At 45.1% G+C, this 17446-nt stretch overlaps 2 protein-coding genes across 2 annotated transcripts; one reads left to right on the top strand and one right to left on the bottom strand.

Annotated features, from left to right (window-relative positions):
- Positions 1-1808: 1808 nt before the first annotated feature.
- NFS1 (NFS1 cysteine desulfurase) lies at positions 1809-14075 on the bottom strand. The gene is made up of 12 exons (XM_037401540.1): positions 13781-14075; positions 12712-12828; positions 12140-12223; positions 11332-11484; positions 10205-10298; positions 9294-9428; positions 7711-7868; positions 6189-6294; positions 5943-6024; positions 4446-4529; positions 4230-4319; positions 1809-3599 (listed from the first exon to the last, which is right to left on the bottom strand). Exons 1-12 carry the CDS (start codon positions 14045-14047, stop codon positions 3536-3538), a joined length of 1434 nt encoding a protein of 477 aa, XP_037257437.1. The 5' UTR covers positions 14048-14075; the 3' UTR covers positions 1809-3535.
- On the top strand, positions 14066-16767 carry ROMO1 (reactive oxygen species modulator 1). Its single transcript, XM_037401541.1, has 3 exons — positions 14066-14157; positions 14774-14904; positions 16576-16767. Exons 2-3 carry the CDS (start codon positions 14774-14776, stop codon positions 16682-16684), a joined length of 240 nt encoding a protein of 79 aa, XP_037257438.1. The 5' UTR covers positions 14066-14157; the 3' UTR covers positions 16685-16767.
- The last annotated feature ends 679 nt before the right edge of the window (positions 16768-17446 follow it).

Here is a 17446-nt window from a genome sequence, read left to right as displayed (position 1 = left end):
AGCTGTCAGCATGCACCCCTCAACATAACTGAGAGAAGCAGGTGACTGAAGTCACCAGCAGTATCCACAGCCAGGCTTGGCCAAGATACACAACTGGGAGCAGGAGCACCTGCAGCTCAGAGCCTCACTCTGCAGCACTTCCCAAGCTGTAATAGCCACCCTGCAGTGGGAAGAAGATATAAGATAACAGAAAAGCAGCACTGGAGTATCCCAGGTCAGAAAAAAAACTAAGACTTTTCAGCTTTTGAGAACGTGATGAGTCACCACGTTGCTTTTTATCGCTGAAATAAAGTCTGGTGGAGAGACTTGTGACGTTTACTGTGTGGACCAGCAAAAAAGCCAGGACAAAACCACATAATCTTCAGCAGGCCTCTAGCCAGCGTCTGTACTGACTCCACAAAGGTGCACTGGAAAGCAAATCCTGATGCTCTGGACAGCTGCTGCAGATCATCATGTGTCCTTGCACCTCAAGTGTTCTGGTCTATGCTGCAGCTTAGCTGGGGCAGTCTGAAACAAATGTCTGCGACTCAGGTTACCTGCACATGTCTCCAACTGCCTCCTCAGCCATACCCCAATTTTCATGGGAAGTAAATATATAGTTCACTCAAGATTAACAGAATCAGATTTACTGTAGATTGTATGAGGGGGAACAAAATCCTGGACTAGTTATTAGGAGCATGCCTAGTGACCAAGGGCACCAAAGAGGAGTTGGCAGCATGATGCAGTTAGGTACCAATAGCAGGGGGAAAAAGTGGCTCTGGAAAGCAAAACACTGGTAGGCAGGTTAAAAGACAGGGATCATAGGTAACAGTGTCCAATATGCTCCCCTGTAATATGCACATGGTGGAAGGCAGAAAGTGCTAGAAAAGAATGGTATTTGCCTTTATTAGGTATGAGGAAACTGTTGAGAGAGTGCCAATTTATCTGTCTCCCCCACCTAAACTGAAAGTGAAGCAGGATGTTAAGTACATAATGGGGGGGTAGGGGTGGTGGTGTGGAATTTATACAGGATGCTCTAAAGTAAAGTGTGAGGGAACAAGCACCCATTGTGCCACTAAGAAGAACTAGTAAGTTTGAGTAAAACCAAGGCCAAGAGTTTTTTGAAAGAAAGCTCACACAGACTCCTGGTGTACGGGACCCCCTCCAGCACTGGCTTGGGGGGGTGCATGTTGGTTTTGTTCTACAGAGCTGATTTTTATTAGTAGAGAAGAGCACTGCGTTACGTTACTGCACGGCCACTTCACTGGCTTTTACAGGGTAACCCCAACAAGGCCCCAGGCGTTTGCCTCGCTTGCTTCACCTCCTGGGCCAGGCGAGCAGCCACCACCAGCACCCTGCTGAGCGCCCCCCAGGACCTTGGGTTTACTTCTTTCTGTCATGGAGAAAAGTATGTCCACTATAAATTTTTCCTCATCTTGCCATACAAGCATTCTCAAACAAACATTTCTTAACAGTGTGAATGAGTTTCCCAAGTCTTTATATATAGAACTGATGTTTTATATCTTAGTACATAAAAGAGGTGGTGAGAATCTTCAGGATCTGGGGCTCCCTCTTCTCAAAATTATTATAAATCTAAGCTATTTGAGTTTTTTTAAAAATTAGCTCAGATCAGCCATTGAGTTTGAGAAGAATGACTCACCAAAAGTCAAATGCTGACTTGATGCCAGAGTGAGTTTCTAACAGTGTTCACAGAAAACTCAGGAGTTCTTTCTCTATTCTCTAATAAAAGGCTACACTTTAGCCACTTACTGATAATGCTGCATAATTCAGCCAGAAAGGCAGATCCAAAATGACTGGAAGTAGCCAAGTTTAAGTCTTCTCTATAATTTTTTATCATCCATGAAACACAAAGAACAATTTCATAAACATATAGATCTAAAACATGCCGGCAGTGTTATCATGTGCTTAACCCAGGAAACAGTACATATAACACCTCTAAAACCTATTTATGCATATGGTAGTTTCAAAAATGTTTTGAAGAAATAGGTGCCAGCCCTACAAAATTAAAACTGCCAAAGCTAATAATTTCCAACAGAACAACTGAGGATTAGCTTTGCGTTATAGCCAACCAGATCCATCCCTGGTAACAAAAAAAAAAAGCAAACAAACCAAGCTTTTGTAACACAATCCACCTTGTGAGACTTAGCTTCAGCTTTTACGTTACATGGTTCATCTTCGAGTTAGATACCATCCAGACTGCAGGCTTACTGTCTAAAGGGTATATTAAATTCAGCAGCTAATACAGCATCTGTCAATCAAACTACTTTGAGAGCTGTCAGCTTATGCAACTGAAAAAAAGGCACTTTGTAATGCAGGGTTACGGTTCCTACTGCGAAGACCAACAAAGGTAAGAAAGGAGAAACGATACAAATTAATCTCATCAAACCCTTTTTAACAGACATTCCCCCAGCATTTGCATGGAACAGGAAACCGATTCCCATGCAAGTCTCTAGTGAGACAGAAGTACAGACTGTCATGCAGAGACAACTCCAGAGCCTCACGTTCCTGTCTCCAGGTAAAATATACAGGCTCAACTGGGCAAGACTCCCTAAAGTGATAGAAGCCAACAGCCCACAGGCAAACTCTTGAGTAACAGCAAAGGACTCATTACAAGGGGAGGAAAAAAACCCCAACAAAACAAAAAAACAGACTGCATTAAGACTTTATCTGCTCTCCCCCACCAATCATGTTCCAACCTAACTAGTGCTGCAACTGAAGCTTGCATATTCTGCCTATGCCACTCCCCCAACCATTCAACTTGTCTTTCCTTACTTAGAAAAATATCACATGGAGAAACACAATGGAGGGGACAGCAAAGTGCATCATCATTGTACATAAACTGTGTAACGCTGAAGAATGTTTTAGATTAATGCACACTGGTCTGTACAAGCATCACCCAAAAAAAGGATAAAACCGAGGCAAAAAGAACACAAAATACTCAGTTTCGGGGGGTGGGGGCTGGGGTGGGGTGAGGGAGTTCTTAACTGCACGTACATCTCAACTGTGAAGGCACACAGCCACACTGAGGCATCCTTTTCCTCTAGAAACGCCAAGCTTCTTCCTATCTGAGAGTTTCTCAGAGTGCAATGCATTTGAGCAACACAAATCCAGCTACAGGATGTCCGCCTCAAAATAGAAAGAGCAGGAGGCCTGGCAATAGGTCTGTGCCACAAACAGAACAGCTACGCAGGATGTTTTACACGGAGAAACAACCACCTCTCGCCAGGATTCCACTGGCCCAGAAGTAACACACTGATTTAATTTTCCTTATTAGAAAATACATTTCCAAATAAATTATGTTTTAGCATAAATTGCTGTGAATCAATATAAACACAGTGGGTGTTATATCATCCTGCCTTTCTTCAGGATAGTCTAAGAAGCCATAAATTAAACTAGTCTTTGTGATCAGAAAGGGTAGTTTTCCAGCCAAACTGCAAGTGTCAAAAAACGTAAGTGCTGCATAATTTGTTCAAGAATGTACAGAAAACACATTTTAATCCACATCTGCATCTAGTCCATGGGTAGTGATTTTTTCTCAGTGCTGACTCCATTTAATGCTTTTGAGGTCAATTCCATCCTGCACCATTTCCCAGAGGGGGCTGTAAAGAAAGGAGAAGAATGAGGACTAAAATGTACAGGACAATATCAAAAACAACCACCAAAGACAGTTTCATCAACTACACAATAAATTAGGACATACCCATCTACCCATCTTCTTCTGGAGGTCAGGAAGCTTCAGACAATCAGTCCTCAACTGTGTCCTCACCCCAAAATACAAGAGGTGAGAGAGCAGGGCACCTCATTTCCTGCCCCCATTTTAGGCATAAACTACTGCTGTCTCTTAGAGACTGAGCCCTCACATTTGACACTGTCCAGATGAGTCAGGAGTCTTTCAGTTTCACCAAAAAAACCCCCCACCAACCTTATTGATACATAAACTCAGTAATATCACCTCTGGCTTAGAAACTTCTAGGTATTGCCCTACATCCTTGCCCTACTCATATTCTTTCCCTGACAAAGGCAGGATCTGGGAGAAGGTTTGTTACCAGGTCTGTTTCCTTCAAAAATTTCTCACTACTGTTAAAATCAGGCCCACTACCCACTCTGGCAATACCGCTCGCTTATATACAGACACCACCACATTTCTGAAGCAAACAATTATTTTCAGCTAAATCCAGCTCTTCAAATATTACCATACTGAAGTCTTTACATTCAGTAAGATGGCTCACCTCATTTCCCTCAGCCTCCTAACATGCTGTATGCACTTCTGCACCGTATAATCCACTTCTTCTTCTGTAGTGAAACGACCAATGCCAAATCTAAACCAAAAGAAAACCATTAAGGACTAGAATAATGTGCATATGTAAGGGTGGAACAAATCCACCACCTACTGCTAGCAGAAAAGAAGAATATTTGGAAGCATTAGGGAAGACCACTCCACGCACCTTATAGATGAGTGAGCCAAGTCTTCATCTGTTCCGATAGCCCGCAAAACATAGGAAGGCTCCAGAGAAGCTGATGTGCAAGCACTGGGGACAGGGAAAGCAGGCAAGTTTCAAACTTCTCCTCATATGCAGATGCTACACTGAAATAACACTTCACTAATCTCCAACAAGGAACAGGTCATTTACAGGCATTTAATATTACTATGACCCTACAACAACCTGTACCAGCTTCCTCAGCCTCTTAGAAACCACCAGTGAATACAAGCAAGAAGAGTGGTATTTCTGCTCCTGAAGAATGGAAGGAGCGGGCATTAGAGGGGAATGAATATAATAAAATAGGAGCACAAAGTAAGAAGAGAGAACGCATAATGCAGGAAGAATAAATACAATGCCAAACAGAAGCAGCAAGAATGCAGACTAAGAGGTAGCTGAAATGAAAGCCATGAAAAAAGACAAAGGATCAAAGACAGAATTAGCCAGAGAAGGTAACATACCAACAGAAACATTAAAAAAAAAAAAAAAAAAAGGCTTCACAAGCTGTTGTTTTGCAGCAAAACAATTAAATGAAACACAGCGTGCAGAGGAATCCAGAGCAAGATGACCTAGTTATAGTCATCACTAGAGAAAACTTCCATCTTCAAGCAGCAGGCAACACTGGTTATATGTTGTTACTCAATTTTTACAGGTAGCAACACGCAGCATGAACTGGAAAGCCATTTACAGCTCTCTGGTGTGCAAAGCAGAGCCTCAGAAGAGATTTTTAAATTACAGAAGTGTCTGGCTTCAGAGACAGTCATGTGCAGACTTGTTCTTCCTGTTCACAGTGCCAACATATTTCTAATTAAAGACACACTGACCACTTTGTTCCCAAAGGTTAGGAAAGGAGGGCATCTTGACACTCAGTTACCTTCATCACAACCATCAAGTTCATCTTAGTAACAGAAACATTACTCATCACTCCTGTAGAGCCAACAGAGCTCCATAAAAGCGTATTCAATTTTCTTTCTGCTTTTGCATTAAACACAGGTACTAGAAGCTAATTTAATTCAGATATTTGCCCAACTTCACTAGATTCTAGTTACTATCTGCCACTTGTGTGTAATCCTGCTGAAGGACAGAAGCTGCTCAAATGCTGGTAGCCTTTAGAATGAAAGCGTCACGGGCAGTTACAAGTCAAGGCTACTCAGGCTGCATTTAACCAGTCTGCAAGGCTAGCAGGTAGGAATTTCTAGGCTGTTATTTTCTGGTGGTTTTGGAGGTTTTTTTGGTTTTGGGTTTGGTGGGGTTTTTTTTTGCTTTCACGATGAGTAAATTAGACCTTCATTTAAAATGTGCCACTTAAACACCATCTTAGAATGCAATCAATGTCAGGCTGACTCACTAACCAAATACACAAATACATGGCACAGAGGAGATCACTCCTTAGTTTGTACGTCCATTAGCAGATGTTATTTTCTCACCAAAATGTACTGCTATCCTCCCACACGTTCCACCTACCTTCCTGAAGACAGAGCCACATCTTTCAAAGCCATCAGAAGACTCTCCCCTTCCACATATGCAAAAGATAAATTGATGCATCCTACACACAAATAAATGAAATAGAAAAAAACTTCCATCAACTGAAATCTAGGGCAAATCCTACCCCACATGGCAGTACTTGCAAAACATGTAGCTGAAGTGCATTATTCAGTCATGGTCATTAACACTGAGGAGCTAAGGGGCTCTGGATCTTGCTAATGTTACCTGGATAGCGATGCTCTCTATCTCCATTCATAACCACATCAGGAACTTCAGTCATTATTTTTGTAACCAGTCGTTCTGCCAGTTGAGAGATTCGCTTATGGTCGTACTAGCAAAGAAACCAGAAAAGAGACCAAAATAATGAACGGTGTACAGTTTGACCTCACTCGAACTGCTTTGTGTCACCAGCCATGAGCAAACTGAAGTAGCTGGGTTTGCAGTTTGGTTAGACTAGGGAAAGAACACACCTGAAACTTAAAAAGAAACTGTCAAACTCTGCCTACTCTACAGACTGTTTTAGAAGAGAACTACCAGCTTGGTTCTAGCTAGCTCAGCCTTCAAAAATATTCCAAACCATTCAGAAAGATCTATATATACACAAGCTGCCAAACAGGCTTTCACAAAAGCACAGAGTCCTTTACGTTTAAAGACAAATTAGGCAGTGCATAAGACGACACATTTTGCAACAGAAGTGCATCTATTATGGTAAGTGCCCCTTATTTCCCTAGGAGCTCTCGAACTATACTACATAAACACATGGACTCACAAATTACTGTGAACTCAGCTTGGCAATGAGAACTGTCCACGTGCACTGTCTCGTTCCAGACTAAAAAATGAGGTCACTTACACTAAAAAAACCAGCATTAAGGTACGGTATCAGCTCTGGTGTAGAGAAATGGCCAGATGCACACATGCAATGCATGCTTATAAAAAGAGGGTATCTCAAATGTTACTTGGTGTACAAATGCCAGAACTCTGCCAGGCAAGGAAGAGAATCCAGATCTGAGGATCATGCAGAATTCAAGCTCTGCAGGCTCTCCAATCTTTAACAAGGCTTCCCTAATCACCCATCTCAGATGAAGATCTCTGCCTGCCCCCCAGGAAGAAGCTTGATCCTACATGTACGGGTATCTGGCTTATGCGTCCCACTGGCATTGTATTAGAGGATTTTTACATTCCAGCTGTAAGGAATGGATTGGTGCCCACAAACAGATGTAGCAGCACACAAAGGCTTAGTTAGAGACCAGACCTAGCAAATAAAAACTTTACTGTCCAAGCTAGGGAAAAAAAAAAAAAAGTAGTAATTCTTAGTTGCAAAGCTGCAGTAAACTTGAACTTACATACATTTAACAGGTATGATAATGGACTCTGGAATTTTTATTTTTTTCAATATAGATTACACAAACATGGAGTTATACCATTTCAGAGATGCTGCTAATGCATGTGCACAGAATGGAGAGATGAGTGTAAGCACTTAAAGCTGTATTTTACTAGAACTGTCAACGATAAACCTGTTGTAGAAAACCATGATTCAAACCATTTCAAGTAAAAAAGAAACTTAAGAAAGAACTTCCAATTACCCAAAAAGTCCTTGAAAAATGTCAAAACATTTACTTAATGTTACAACACGAAAATCAAATTTAATTCATGCACATGGACACAAAAAGACCTAAAGAATCTAAGACTTAACTGGCCCTCTAATATTCTTTTCTGGAATCCAAAACAAATATCTCCTCCCACATACCTCCATCTCTTCCTGTGCCACTTCACATGCTGCCCCCAGGCCCACTGCCAAAGGAGTGGGCACAGTCCCAGACCGCAGTCCTCTCTCCTGGCCTCCCCCACTTTGCAGGGGTTCTAGCCTGACGCGCGGTCGACGGCGAACATAGAGAGCACCAACCCCTTGAAAACAAGGAAAGCTGTTTTAGTATGCACCCACCATTCTGAAATTATGCAAAGGGACTCCAAGGTTTGGAAACATTCCTTATTTCCACAGCAAACACATATTTGGACACCTCACTGGAGGAAAAAAAAAAAAAAAAAAAAGTAGTGAACATATACAGAAGCACAGTATTTTCTAGGAAATGCTGTTCGTCCCCATCATTCGCATTTCTCTTCGCTCAGGCTCCCAGAGCTTTAGCCATGGGAGAAGCTCAGTTTCCACCAGCATGCTTTAGCCACCTAAGGAGTCCGTACTTCCCTTACTTCTCAATTCCTGTGCACAGCTGAAGTTCATCCCTTTACACTGAAGTTTTTATGTGCAGGTATTTCATTCATGTATGTTCCCTTACTGACTTCCAACCGAAAGCTCTAGAAGAACTCCTTTCTGTGGTTTACCAGGCCAGCAGTAGTCCCAGAAGTCCTCTCCCATCCTTATTAGGGAGACTCATCAGTGGCACCGATTTCCAACAGGCAGATTAGATATGCCAGCCAGTTCCACTGTCTGCTCTCCTCACCTGTGAACTTGATTTCCATGTCTTCACGTGCCTTGGCATACCTAACAAGTAACTGTCACCACATGAAGAATGTTTGCAACTTCTGCTCATAACAAGTTGTGAAAATTTATGTCTGTCACCTGCTCAAAGTTACTGGTTGAAAACTTAGTCCTCATCCAGAGAGGACTTCAGCTCTGAAGAGAGCTCATGCATAAAGAGACAACATATTGAAAAAAATAATTTTGTCTTTTGTTTCTGAATAGCACACAGAATACAGCAAACCTGCTTTCTGTCTTTCTGCATCCAGTGTTACAAACTAAATTGATCGTGACAGTGATAATAGCTGAACTTTTACTATTTGGGAACCAACTAAAAAATCCATAGCCAGATTTTAAACCCCACTCCGCAAAGAAGATGCACAAATGGAGCTGGGGGGGGAAGAAGCCATTGGAAGTACAAGACAACCAAAATGACTAAGCATTTAAGCTTTCCAGTTACCTTTTGATCTCCCCATTGCAAGTTACACTCAGGACTAAACTTTACCGTGTAACCCAATCATTTTATTTCAACTGTTTCAGCATCAATAGTGCTTCACACCAAGCAGACAACTCCTGAAAAGCCACTCCTCCTAATACTGCCACCATTTTAAGATACTGTTTCTTCCTTCAGTGAAACGACCTCACAACCCACCTGCACTGAAGATCCGCACACCACAGCACAGCTCTAAGTCTGGCAGTGGTGCCTGAACTACTCCAAAATCAGTCCAATACCAGTCTTAGAAGATACTTCCTGTCACTAAGACAGGTAGGTTTTACTTCATACGCTGCATAGTTACCTTAAGGTAGGCAGGCATGGAAGCAACAATTCTCTAGAAAAGCATTTCAGTACGTACCTTTGGGCCCATAAATTTTATGGCCACTGATGCTCATTAGATCAATTTTCATGTTGTTGACATCCATAGGAATTTTACCAATTGCTTGTGCAGCATCTGTGTGGAAGAAAACCTTATGCACACGGCAGATCTCACCTGTAATAAACACACAAAAGCAAAAAAACCCCATGTAATCTCATCTAATGGTTATGATTCCAATGACTCCAACAATGAATCTAAAGCATCAGTTTATAGCAGGGACAGGTTCTAAGGTGACAAAGGAAGAAACGGGCACTGTCATGTTTCTTTTACAGTAGTGTCTAAAGCTGCATAGGAGCTATTCTGGCTGGTGCCTAGCTGGGCACAGGTTTAGGCAGGTCAGCAGGTAAGACTGCAGTGAATTTCTTCAGTTAAGTAGTTAAAAAAGCCTGCTGCTGCTAAGAAGTAAGACTGCTTCCAAAACCACACCTACCAAGTTTAAGTACAAATGGCTGCATGGGTTCATGACCATATACAACAATACTGGGGGAGAAGGGGTGTCCAAGTGTGGTGCTCACCATCCCCTCCAGCCTCAAATTCTGCATATTTCTCTTCTTAAACACTACAAGTCCACAAAGTCTACAATAAACCATTATAGAATGTAAACTCAATTTGGCCAGTTACCTGTGCAAATTTTTCATCCATCAGTGAAACTAGAAACACTGCAGCTGATCTGTACAAGGCTATAATTGCTGCAATACTCACTGTAGAAGTACTATATTTCATCCTTATTTCCCCTTTAAAGTAAGTTTTCATTTGGGACAGCATTATTATTTATTCCTTAACTATACTACATCTAATTTGTTGCATCAGTAGCACTTGGGTATGAAAATATTAAGTAAAATGAAGCAGATGTGACATTAGTTGGCCTCTGGAAGCCACGGTGTACTTACCAATGTCATGAATTGGCTGCTTTACTCCTATTTCATTATTCACAGTCATTACAGAAACCAAACTTGTATCTGGCTGGAATGCATTCTCCAAATCCTGGTGAAATATTCATACAGAAGTTGTGACTAATGGCAGAAGCAAGATTCCTGTGTACACCTTCAATTTGCTAGCAAATCTTAACCACCAGCCTCCTAACTAGCACGTTATGGAGAAACCCCTTGGGTTCTGACAAACAGTCCTGGCAAGAACACTAATCCATGTGAAATTCCTGTAGGAAGAGGAGCACGATCAATTGCATTTCTGCATATCCTAACCCTGGTATGCACTGTGCCACCTGACTTGATTTAATCATGTCAGAACAGGCTTTTGCCATGTCTTGTATATTCCTCTGAACTATTTTCTTTAATAAATTAACCACCCACAAAACAGCTTAAGCCACATCTAGACAAAGTGGCTGGCTATAAAGGAACTGCATTATATACAAGAAAGCATTGTGCAAAGAAGGAGTCTGCCAGCAAAGTTCTCAGAGAACACAGCTAAGACTCCTGCGCCTGCAGGCCTAATCCCTCTACCCCACCACATACACACAACACCTCTCCAAGTCAGATGACAGGGCTAGAAATAAAACTGACGCTGTCCTGTATTACAGGACACAAATCATGAAATAAGCATATACAACATCTAAATCCCAGGACTGCAGCCAGTACAGCCAGAAGGGTCAGTTCATGGACAGCAATCAGAAGGGAGTATGGTAATCACTGATGCCTTGAGTAGCTCAGGTCATGGAATTTCACCAGTGTCTCCTGCATCAAAGCCAGCTCCATCCTAGTCATGTACTGGGCTCTCTATAAGGGTATGCACAGCTCCACCTGCATGGGTGTGAAGCATGAAGGCACAGCAGGTGAACTATGGGATGAGAGATGAATGTTTTGGTTGAGAAAAAGTCTAAAGCAGACAGAATAGAATATCTTTCCCCAGCCGTGACAGATTTGACTGTGACCCATTCTACATTGTGATATTTACCATCCTTTCCTCTTTATCATCAAGAGGACACAAGGCCCTCTTAAGCATCAATGTGAAGCAAAAACCTCTTCTATTTTCACTTTCTTTCTGTCAGTAAACAACCTACCTTCAAATCTATAAGCCCATTCTTTTTAACGGGTAGATATGTGACCCGAAAACCTTCTGTCTCCAAGGAACGGCAAGAATCCAACACGCACTTGTGCTCTGTTTGTGTAGTAATTATATGCTTTTTTCTGGATTTATAGAACCTTGCGACACCCTGTCAGGCACAATCCATCAACAAAAAAACTGCTGTTAGATCACGGAAGAAAGCGAGCTTTACACAAAACGATCAGAAATAAGAAATCACTATTCAGATATAATACATTTGGATCTTCCCCGTTTTCCCCAAAGTGATGAATCTAAAAGGTAATGACATGCAATTCACACCACATATTTCCATCAGCACTCATTTTTCAAAAGGCCTGCAAAAATGTTAGCCAATATAAGTTCTAGACACTATTAAAATAAATACTTTTAAAAAAACATTTGCAATGGAGTCCTATACAATGACAAAGTCTGAACAAGCACACACTAAAGGTTAGAACACTACCTGATCCTAGTCAGAAAAAGGTTTGTGATCAACATCTCCGCTATATTTCATTATAAAGATTTTAATTACGTAAGCAGAAGGACTGCACTCGGTGCATATAAGGTAAACACCAAGTATTATACTCTGTCCTCAAAACCATGTCCTGGGCACTAAAACATCCCAGTATTTTCTCCACTTACGTAGTAGAGTACCACAAGGAATAAATCCAGGAACTTGAATATCTGCTAACTGGGCCAATATATTAACACCTAAACTATTGAAAAACGCATACAGTTCTTAAGAGCATAATCTTAACAAATAACTATCAGCATAAACCTTTTACCTTTATTGCCATATTATTTGATTCTGTTGCACCACTGGTAAATATAATTTCCCTTGAATCAGCTCCAATTAAATCTGCAACTTGCTGTTTAAAAAGAAATACAAATTTGACTTGTTAAGATAAAATATAATGAACTCATCAGAGCAAAACACATGCAAAATGTTTTCAAGAATACACCCTTGCGCCTGTCATAAAAAGAACGTAAACCCCAGTAAGTATTGATTCCCCCAAAAATGACAGACTCGCACCTAAGACTAGCAGAATGATAAAATATGGAGTTAGCTCAGTTATTGCAGCAGCATGCTTGTGACCTCAGGAAACCAAAAATTTTGAGGCACTTTCACCTTAAGTATTGGTTTCTGCCAATTGGTTTTCAGTTGCTCTAACCTCATTATTTTTTCTCACAACAAATCTGCTTAAGTACAACTATGCAAAGAGAAAGCTGCTATAATACAGCCCACAGAGAACTAACTAACTACAACAGCCTTATTGTTAATTTTGATTTTCTTTTGACACTGGCATTTGCTCGCCAGCAGGAAAACCACTATGACTGCAGAGAGCTGAAGACTCACCTGCCTTGCTTTCTCCATGGCAGCCTCACTCTCCCAGCCATAGGCATGGGTCCTGGAGTGGGGATTGCCGTAGTAGGCTGTCAGATATGGGAGCATGCTGTCCAGGACTCTGGGATCCTGCAAGACATGAACCACACAGCCTTAGAAAAGGAGAAGGAAAAGCATCTCTGTCCCCTCTACACCCCCCTGATACCTCTGTCCCAGGATTTGCAGCACTTCTTCTGCAATGTCTAGATTTAGCTCAGGCCAGACCTTGAAAGCTTGAGGTTGTTACACCTTATATACAACACTGCCTCCAGTGAATACGAGCATCTGGCAATCACGTTCCGCACCCTCACACGTAACCTCGATCTGCCTCAAGACAACCATGCAAGAATAGGATTTTCTGGGCATACAGAATCACAGAATGGTCTGGGTTGGGAGGGGCTTTACAGACCACCTAGTTCCAACCCGCTGTCCCAAAGGACACCTTCCACTAGACCAGGGTGTGCCAAGCCCCAACCAGCCTGGCCTTCCAAGCAGAAGCAACACCAAGTCTTAAAAAGTCAGGAAAAACTACGCAGGTAAGCATCTCGATCAGATTAATTCCTTGCTGCCCCTAAAAGCAATACTCGTACCCGCAGCTGCTGGTGCGAGCTCTGCCGTGGCTCCCGCCCCGCGGCGGCCCCGCAGAGCACGGAGCGGGCACCGAGCCTCTGTACAGAGGCGGCGAGGCAGGAGAGCAGGGCCGCGGCGGGGGCAGAGCTGCTGCCCAGGCGGGAGACCGGCGGCGTCGGAGCGGCGCGGCTAAAAGGCCTGCGGCGGCCCGGCCTCCCCGCCGCCGCCCGGCCTCCGCCGTTACAGCTCCCTCTAAGTGACGCTGCTTCGGGCGCGGCCGCGAGCGCAGGGAGAACCTCACGCCCGGGAAGACGCGGCCGCGCCAGGGGGAGGCGGCGGAGGGCGAAGGCCGGAGGCCGGAGCAGAGGCTGGGCCTCCCCTGCCCCGTGCCGCCTGCGCGCCGGGCAGCGCCGTAGCTTCACGGGTCGAAGCAGCGGCGGCAGCAGCGCGGGCGGGGGAGACGCGCTCTTACCAGCGGGGTGGTGGCCTGCACGTCCATGTAGAGCGGCCTCAGGGCGCCGCCTCCATCGCCGCTTCGTCCCGAGGATGGGGGGGACGGCCGGGACGGTGCTCCACCGCCCCGCCCCGGAGCCTCGGGCGCCGCCGCCGCTGCCGCCGCCCCCGGCCTGGGCAGCAGTTCTGCCCCCGCCGCGGCCCTGCTCGGCGCTGGCGCGACCATCGAAAGCCACCGAGAGGCGGGAGCCGCCCGCAAAGCCGCCAGGCGCCGCCACCCCGACATAGCCTCGGTGCTGGGCGCACCCGCCCCTTCCGACTACGTCAGGGCACGCACCGGAAGCGGAGACCGGAGCGGGCAGCGGTGGCGGGTGCGGTGCGGCCGGAGGGAGCGAGGTACGGGCGGGGTGCCGGCCCTCGCCCCTCCCCAGGGGGTTTGCGGTGGAGGCTCGGGTCTCCGGGGCGGGGTGCGGGCGGCGGTCAGAGCACCTGCGAGGTGAGGCGGACGTGGAGGGCCCTGGTGCGGCGGGCGCGAGGCCTGGCGGCGGGCGGGAGGCGGAGGCCGCCCCTCCCGGGGGGGCCGCAGGGCCGTGCGCAGCCTGAGCCCTCGCCTCGGCCTCGGGCCCTGCGGGGCGGGTTCGCTGCCCCGCTCCGACGTCGGTGGCAGCTCCGGAGGACGGGCCCGGCAGCAGAAGCATTGCTACGTGACGCCGTGCGCTGCTCACGGGGAACTGAAGAGCACGGAGGGGGGTCCTAAACAGCTCTCGGAGACACAGCGGCACTCCCCGGAGCTTGCCGAGGGCGAAACAGGGCCGTCATCGAGGCACTGGCATTCCCTTCCTGCCTTTTCCTGCTTGACGCGTGAGGAGACGAGCCCAAAAGCCTGCAAACCATCCGACACTACACTTACGAGACGCTCTGAAGTGTGCGGGCCGGCTTTCCAGCCCAGTTTGGTTATAGAAGTGTTAGTCAAAGCAGTAAATCCATGTAGGTGTTTTGTTTTCTTTTCCAGATGCCTGTGACCATGGGCCCATACGGGCAATCGCAGCCCAGCTGCTTTGACAGAGTAAAGATGGGTTTCATGATGGGCTTTGCAGTAGGCATGGCAGCAGGAGCACTATTCGGCACGTTTTCCTGCCTCAGGTATGCTGAGGAAACAGCTTCTGTGAACAGGTCATGATACAGTGAGAGCCAGAGAAACGCCACTGTGGGATTGGGAAGGGAGGTGCGGATCTGGTCCTGTGTCATCACACAGGTGAAACTTTGTTAGTGGCTACAAATTAACCACAGTTGAAGAGCCTCTTGTCAGCCCTAGCCTCAAATGAGAAAGTCTAATGGTGGTGGAGCATCACCTCTGGGTCAGCTGTGTATGAGGAGGTCACGGTTTCACTGACCTTTTCCTGCCGCTTGTAAGGGGGATTGCATTGGGAAGCTGAAGCTGGAAGATCAGCTCCAGGAAGAGCTGGATGAATTGGCTGTGCAGATAAACATGTAGCCCTCTCCTTGCTCTAAAGCTTCCTAGGGTATTCTGCAAGCTCTTGGGTATGTGCATCATGGTTGCTTTGGGTGTCCCATCCCCCTGCATGGAGGCAATCACTTATATGGACCCCGAGTCTTAATTGCAAGAGTGTAGGCAGAGCTGTGGATGGCACTGGCACAATACCACTGTGAATCAGAGAGGGACACCTTTCCCCAGCACTCCCCGGCATGCTGGCAGGGAAACAAACAATGCTCGCTGCTCCAAGATAGCCCTTGCACTGCGTACTGACTGGTTTTGGCACGCATCATCTGTGAAAAGGAATTCCTGAAATAAGCTCTTTAATATTTTGCAGAACGTTTTATGCTTGAGGTTTTTTAATCTGTGATTAAATATTGGCGATGATTTGTTGTGAACCTAAAAGGAGGAAAAGGCACAAAGTCTAATCTGATAGTTTAAAGAGTTTTCTGATCTCTCTCAGATTCTGGAGGGTATTTGGAAGTGGTACAATGCTAGCAGAAAATACAGATTTAAGGTATTCAGAAGAAGTGACAGTGGTTCTATCGTACTTGACACAACTATGTTACTTCTGCTGTACTGTTTTTGAGGGGAAATCTCCATGTTTAAAAATCAGGTGCATGAAATTCCTTAGACTGTATAGTCACTGCCGTGCTTAGAAGTCAAATATCATGAGAGCTTCCTGAGATGGAACAATTTATTTCAGTCTGACCTTAGGTAAGTGGGAACTGGAGAACAGAAATTCCTCTGGACACCTCTAGGCCTTTCATGTTTCTCTCATATTAAAATATGGTGTCAGCGGTGAATAGGAAGAGTTTACAACATGATTTTAAGTTGGTGATACGAAAACCAGTGCCACTGCAGCCAGACAGGATAGTAATGCAACAGCCTATCCCCTTTTTATTCTCTGGCAAGTCAAATATTTGAACAGCACAATTTTTTCCCCCAAAAAAATAAGGGTATTTAGGGCACTAGCAGGTAAAGCTGTTCCTGCTAGTGGTGTGGCAGGAGGGTACAGCATCAGGTGGTACTGCTGCAGGAAAAAAAACACACATGGGCCATTGGCGAGGGTCACTCAAGTGCCCAAAGAGTATAGCTCCTTACCCCACCCCCCCCACCCCCTGCCCGCTGTAGCTCAGGCACAGGGCACTGCAGCCAGTCTCGTTGTGAAGGCAGGAGTATCATTTAAATTTAGACTGAAGAGGAGGTATTTGATTTGGGCATTCAGTCTGCATGTATCAGATGTTTCCTGTTGCAGATCTGTTGTTACCTGTCAGGCTTCGGCTTTTATGTAATTTCTTTGTTTTTCTTTATCTCAGGATTGGCATGAGAGGACGAGAGCTGATGGGTGGAGTTGGCAAAACCATGATGCAAAGTGGTGGGACCTTTGGGACATTCATGGCTATTGGTATGGGAATCCGCTGCTAACCTGGCACTTGGGTTTTATCTTGGAATGCCCCTGTCCAGCCATTCCTTCTCTGTACCATAATAAAATCTTTAGATATCTAGAAGTGAGAGCTCTTCATGAAACAGTGAAGCACTGTCTTCCCTGCTTTTCTGACTGTAAACATGCTTTTAACCAAATTTCTACTTTCCTCCTATCTCAGTCTCATGACAATGAGAATTAATAATGCATTGTACTATGTTAAAGTTCCTATTTCACAGACATAAGTACAGCACACACGTTTCACCCTTTGGTACTCGGGCAGCTCACCTTCCCCATGTGTCAAGGTGGAGCTGCTCTGGCTAATTCAGATCAACTATCAAATTCCTGTCTTACTGCAAAAATAGGGGGATTGAAGCTTATCCCATTTCCAAGTGCCAGGTAATATGGGGCAAGTGCCCTCACAAAGACCAAGGGACCCCAGAAGGACTTGGGCAAGTCCTTCTCCAGCTGAAGGCAAACTACAGCAGCCTGGACACTTTCCAGCCAGCCTGGCAGCACATGGGTGCAGGAAGCAGCCACGGAGCAGCACAGAACAGGTACAGCTGTGTTGCCGGTGCTGGAAACTGTTAAAATTGCTGGAAAATGGAAAACTGCTTGTGTCACATGACAGGTAATTAGTGATGAGTCACAAGGATGACTTCAACACCAGACATGAGAGAGGTACTCCTTGGTCAGGCCTTGAGTGACACCTTTCCTAAAGCTCTCCCTTCAGGACTAGCTGTGCTGCAATTTGCTGTGCTATT

The sequence above is a fragment of the Falco rusticolus genome, chromosome 10 (genome assembly GCF_015220075.1).
Source record: "Falco rusticolus isolate bFalRus1 chromosome 10, bFalRus1.pri, whole genome shotgun sequence".
Lineage (NCBI taxonomy): Eukaryota > Metazoa > Chordata > Aves > Falconiformes > Falconidae > Falco > Falco rusticolus.
This window is presented reverse-complemented; position numbering and strand designations above follow the sequence as displayed.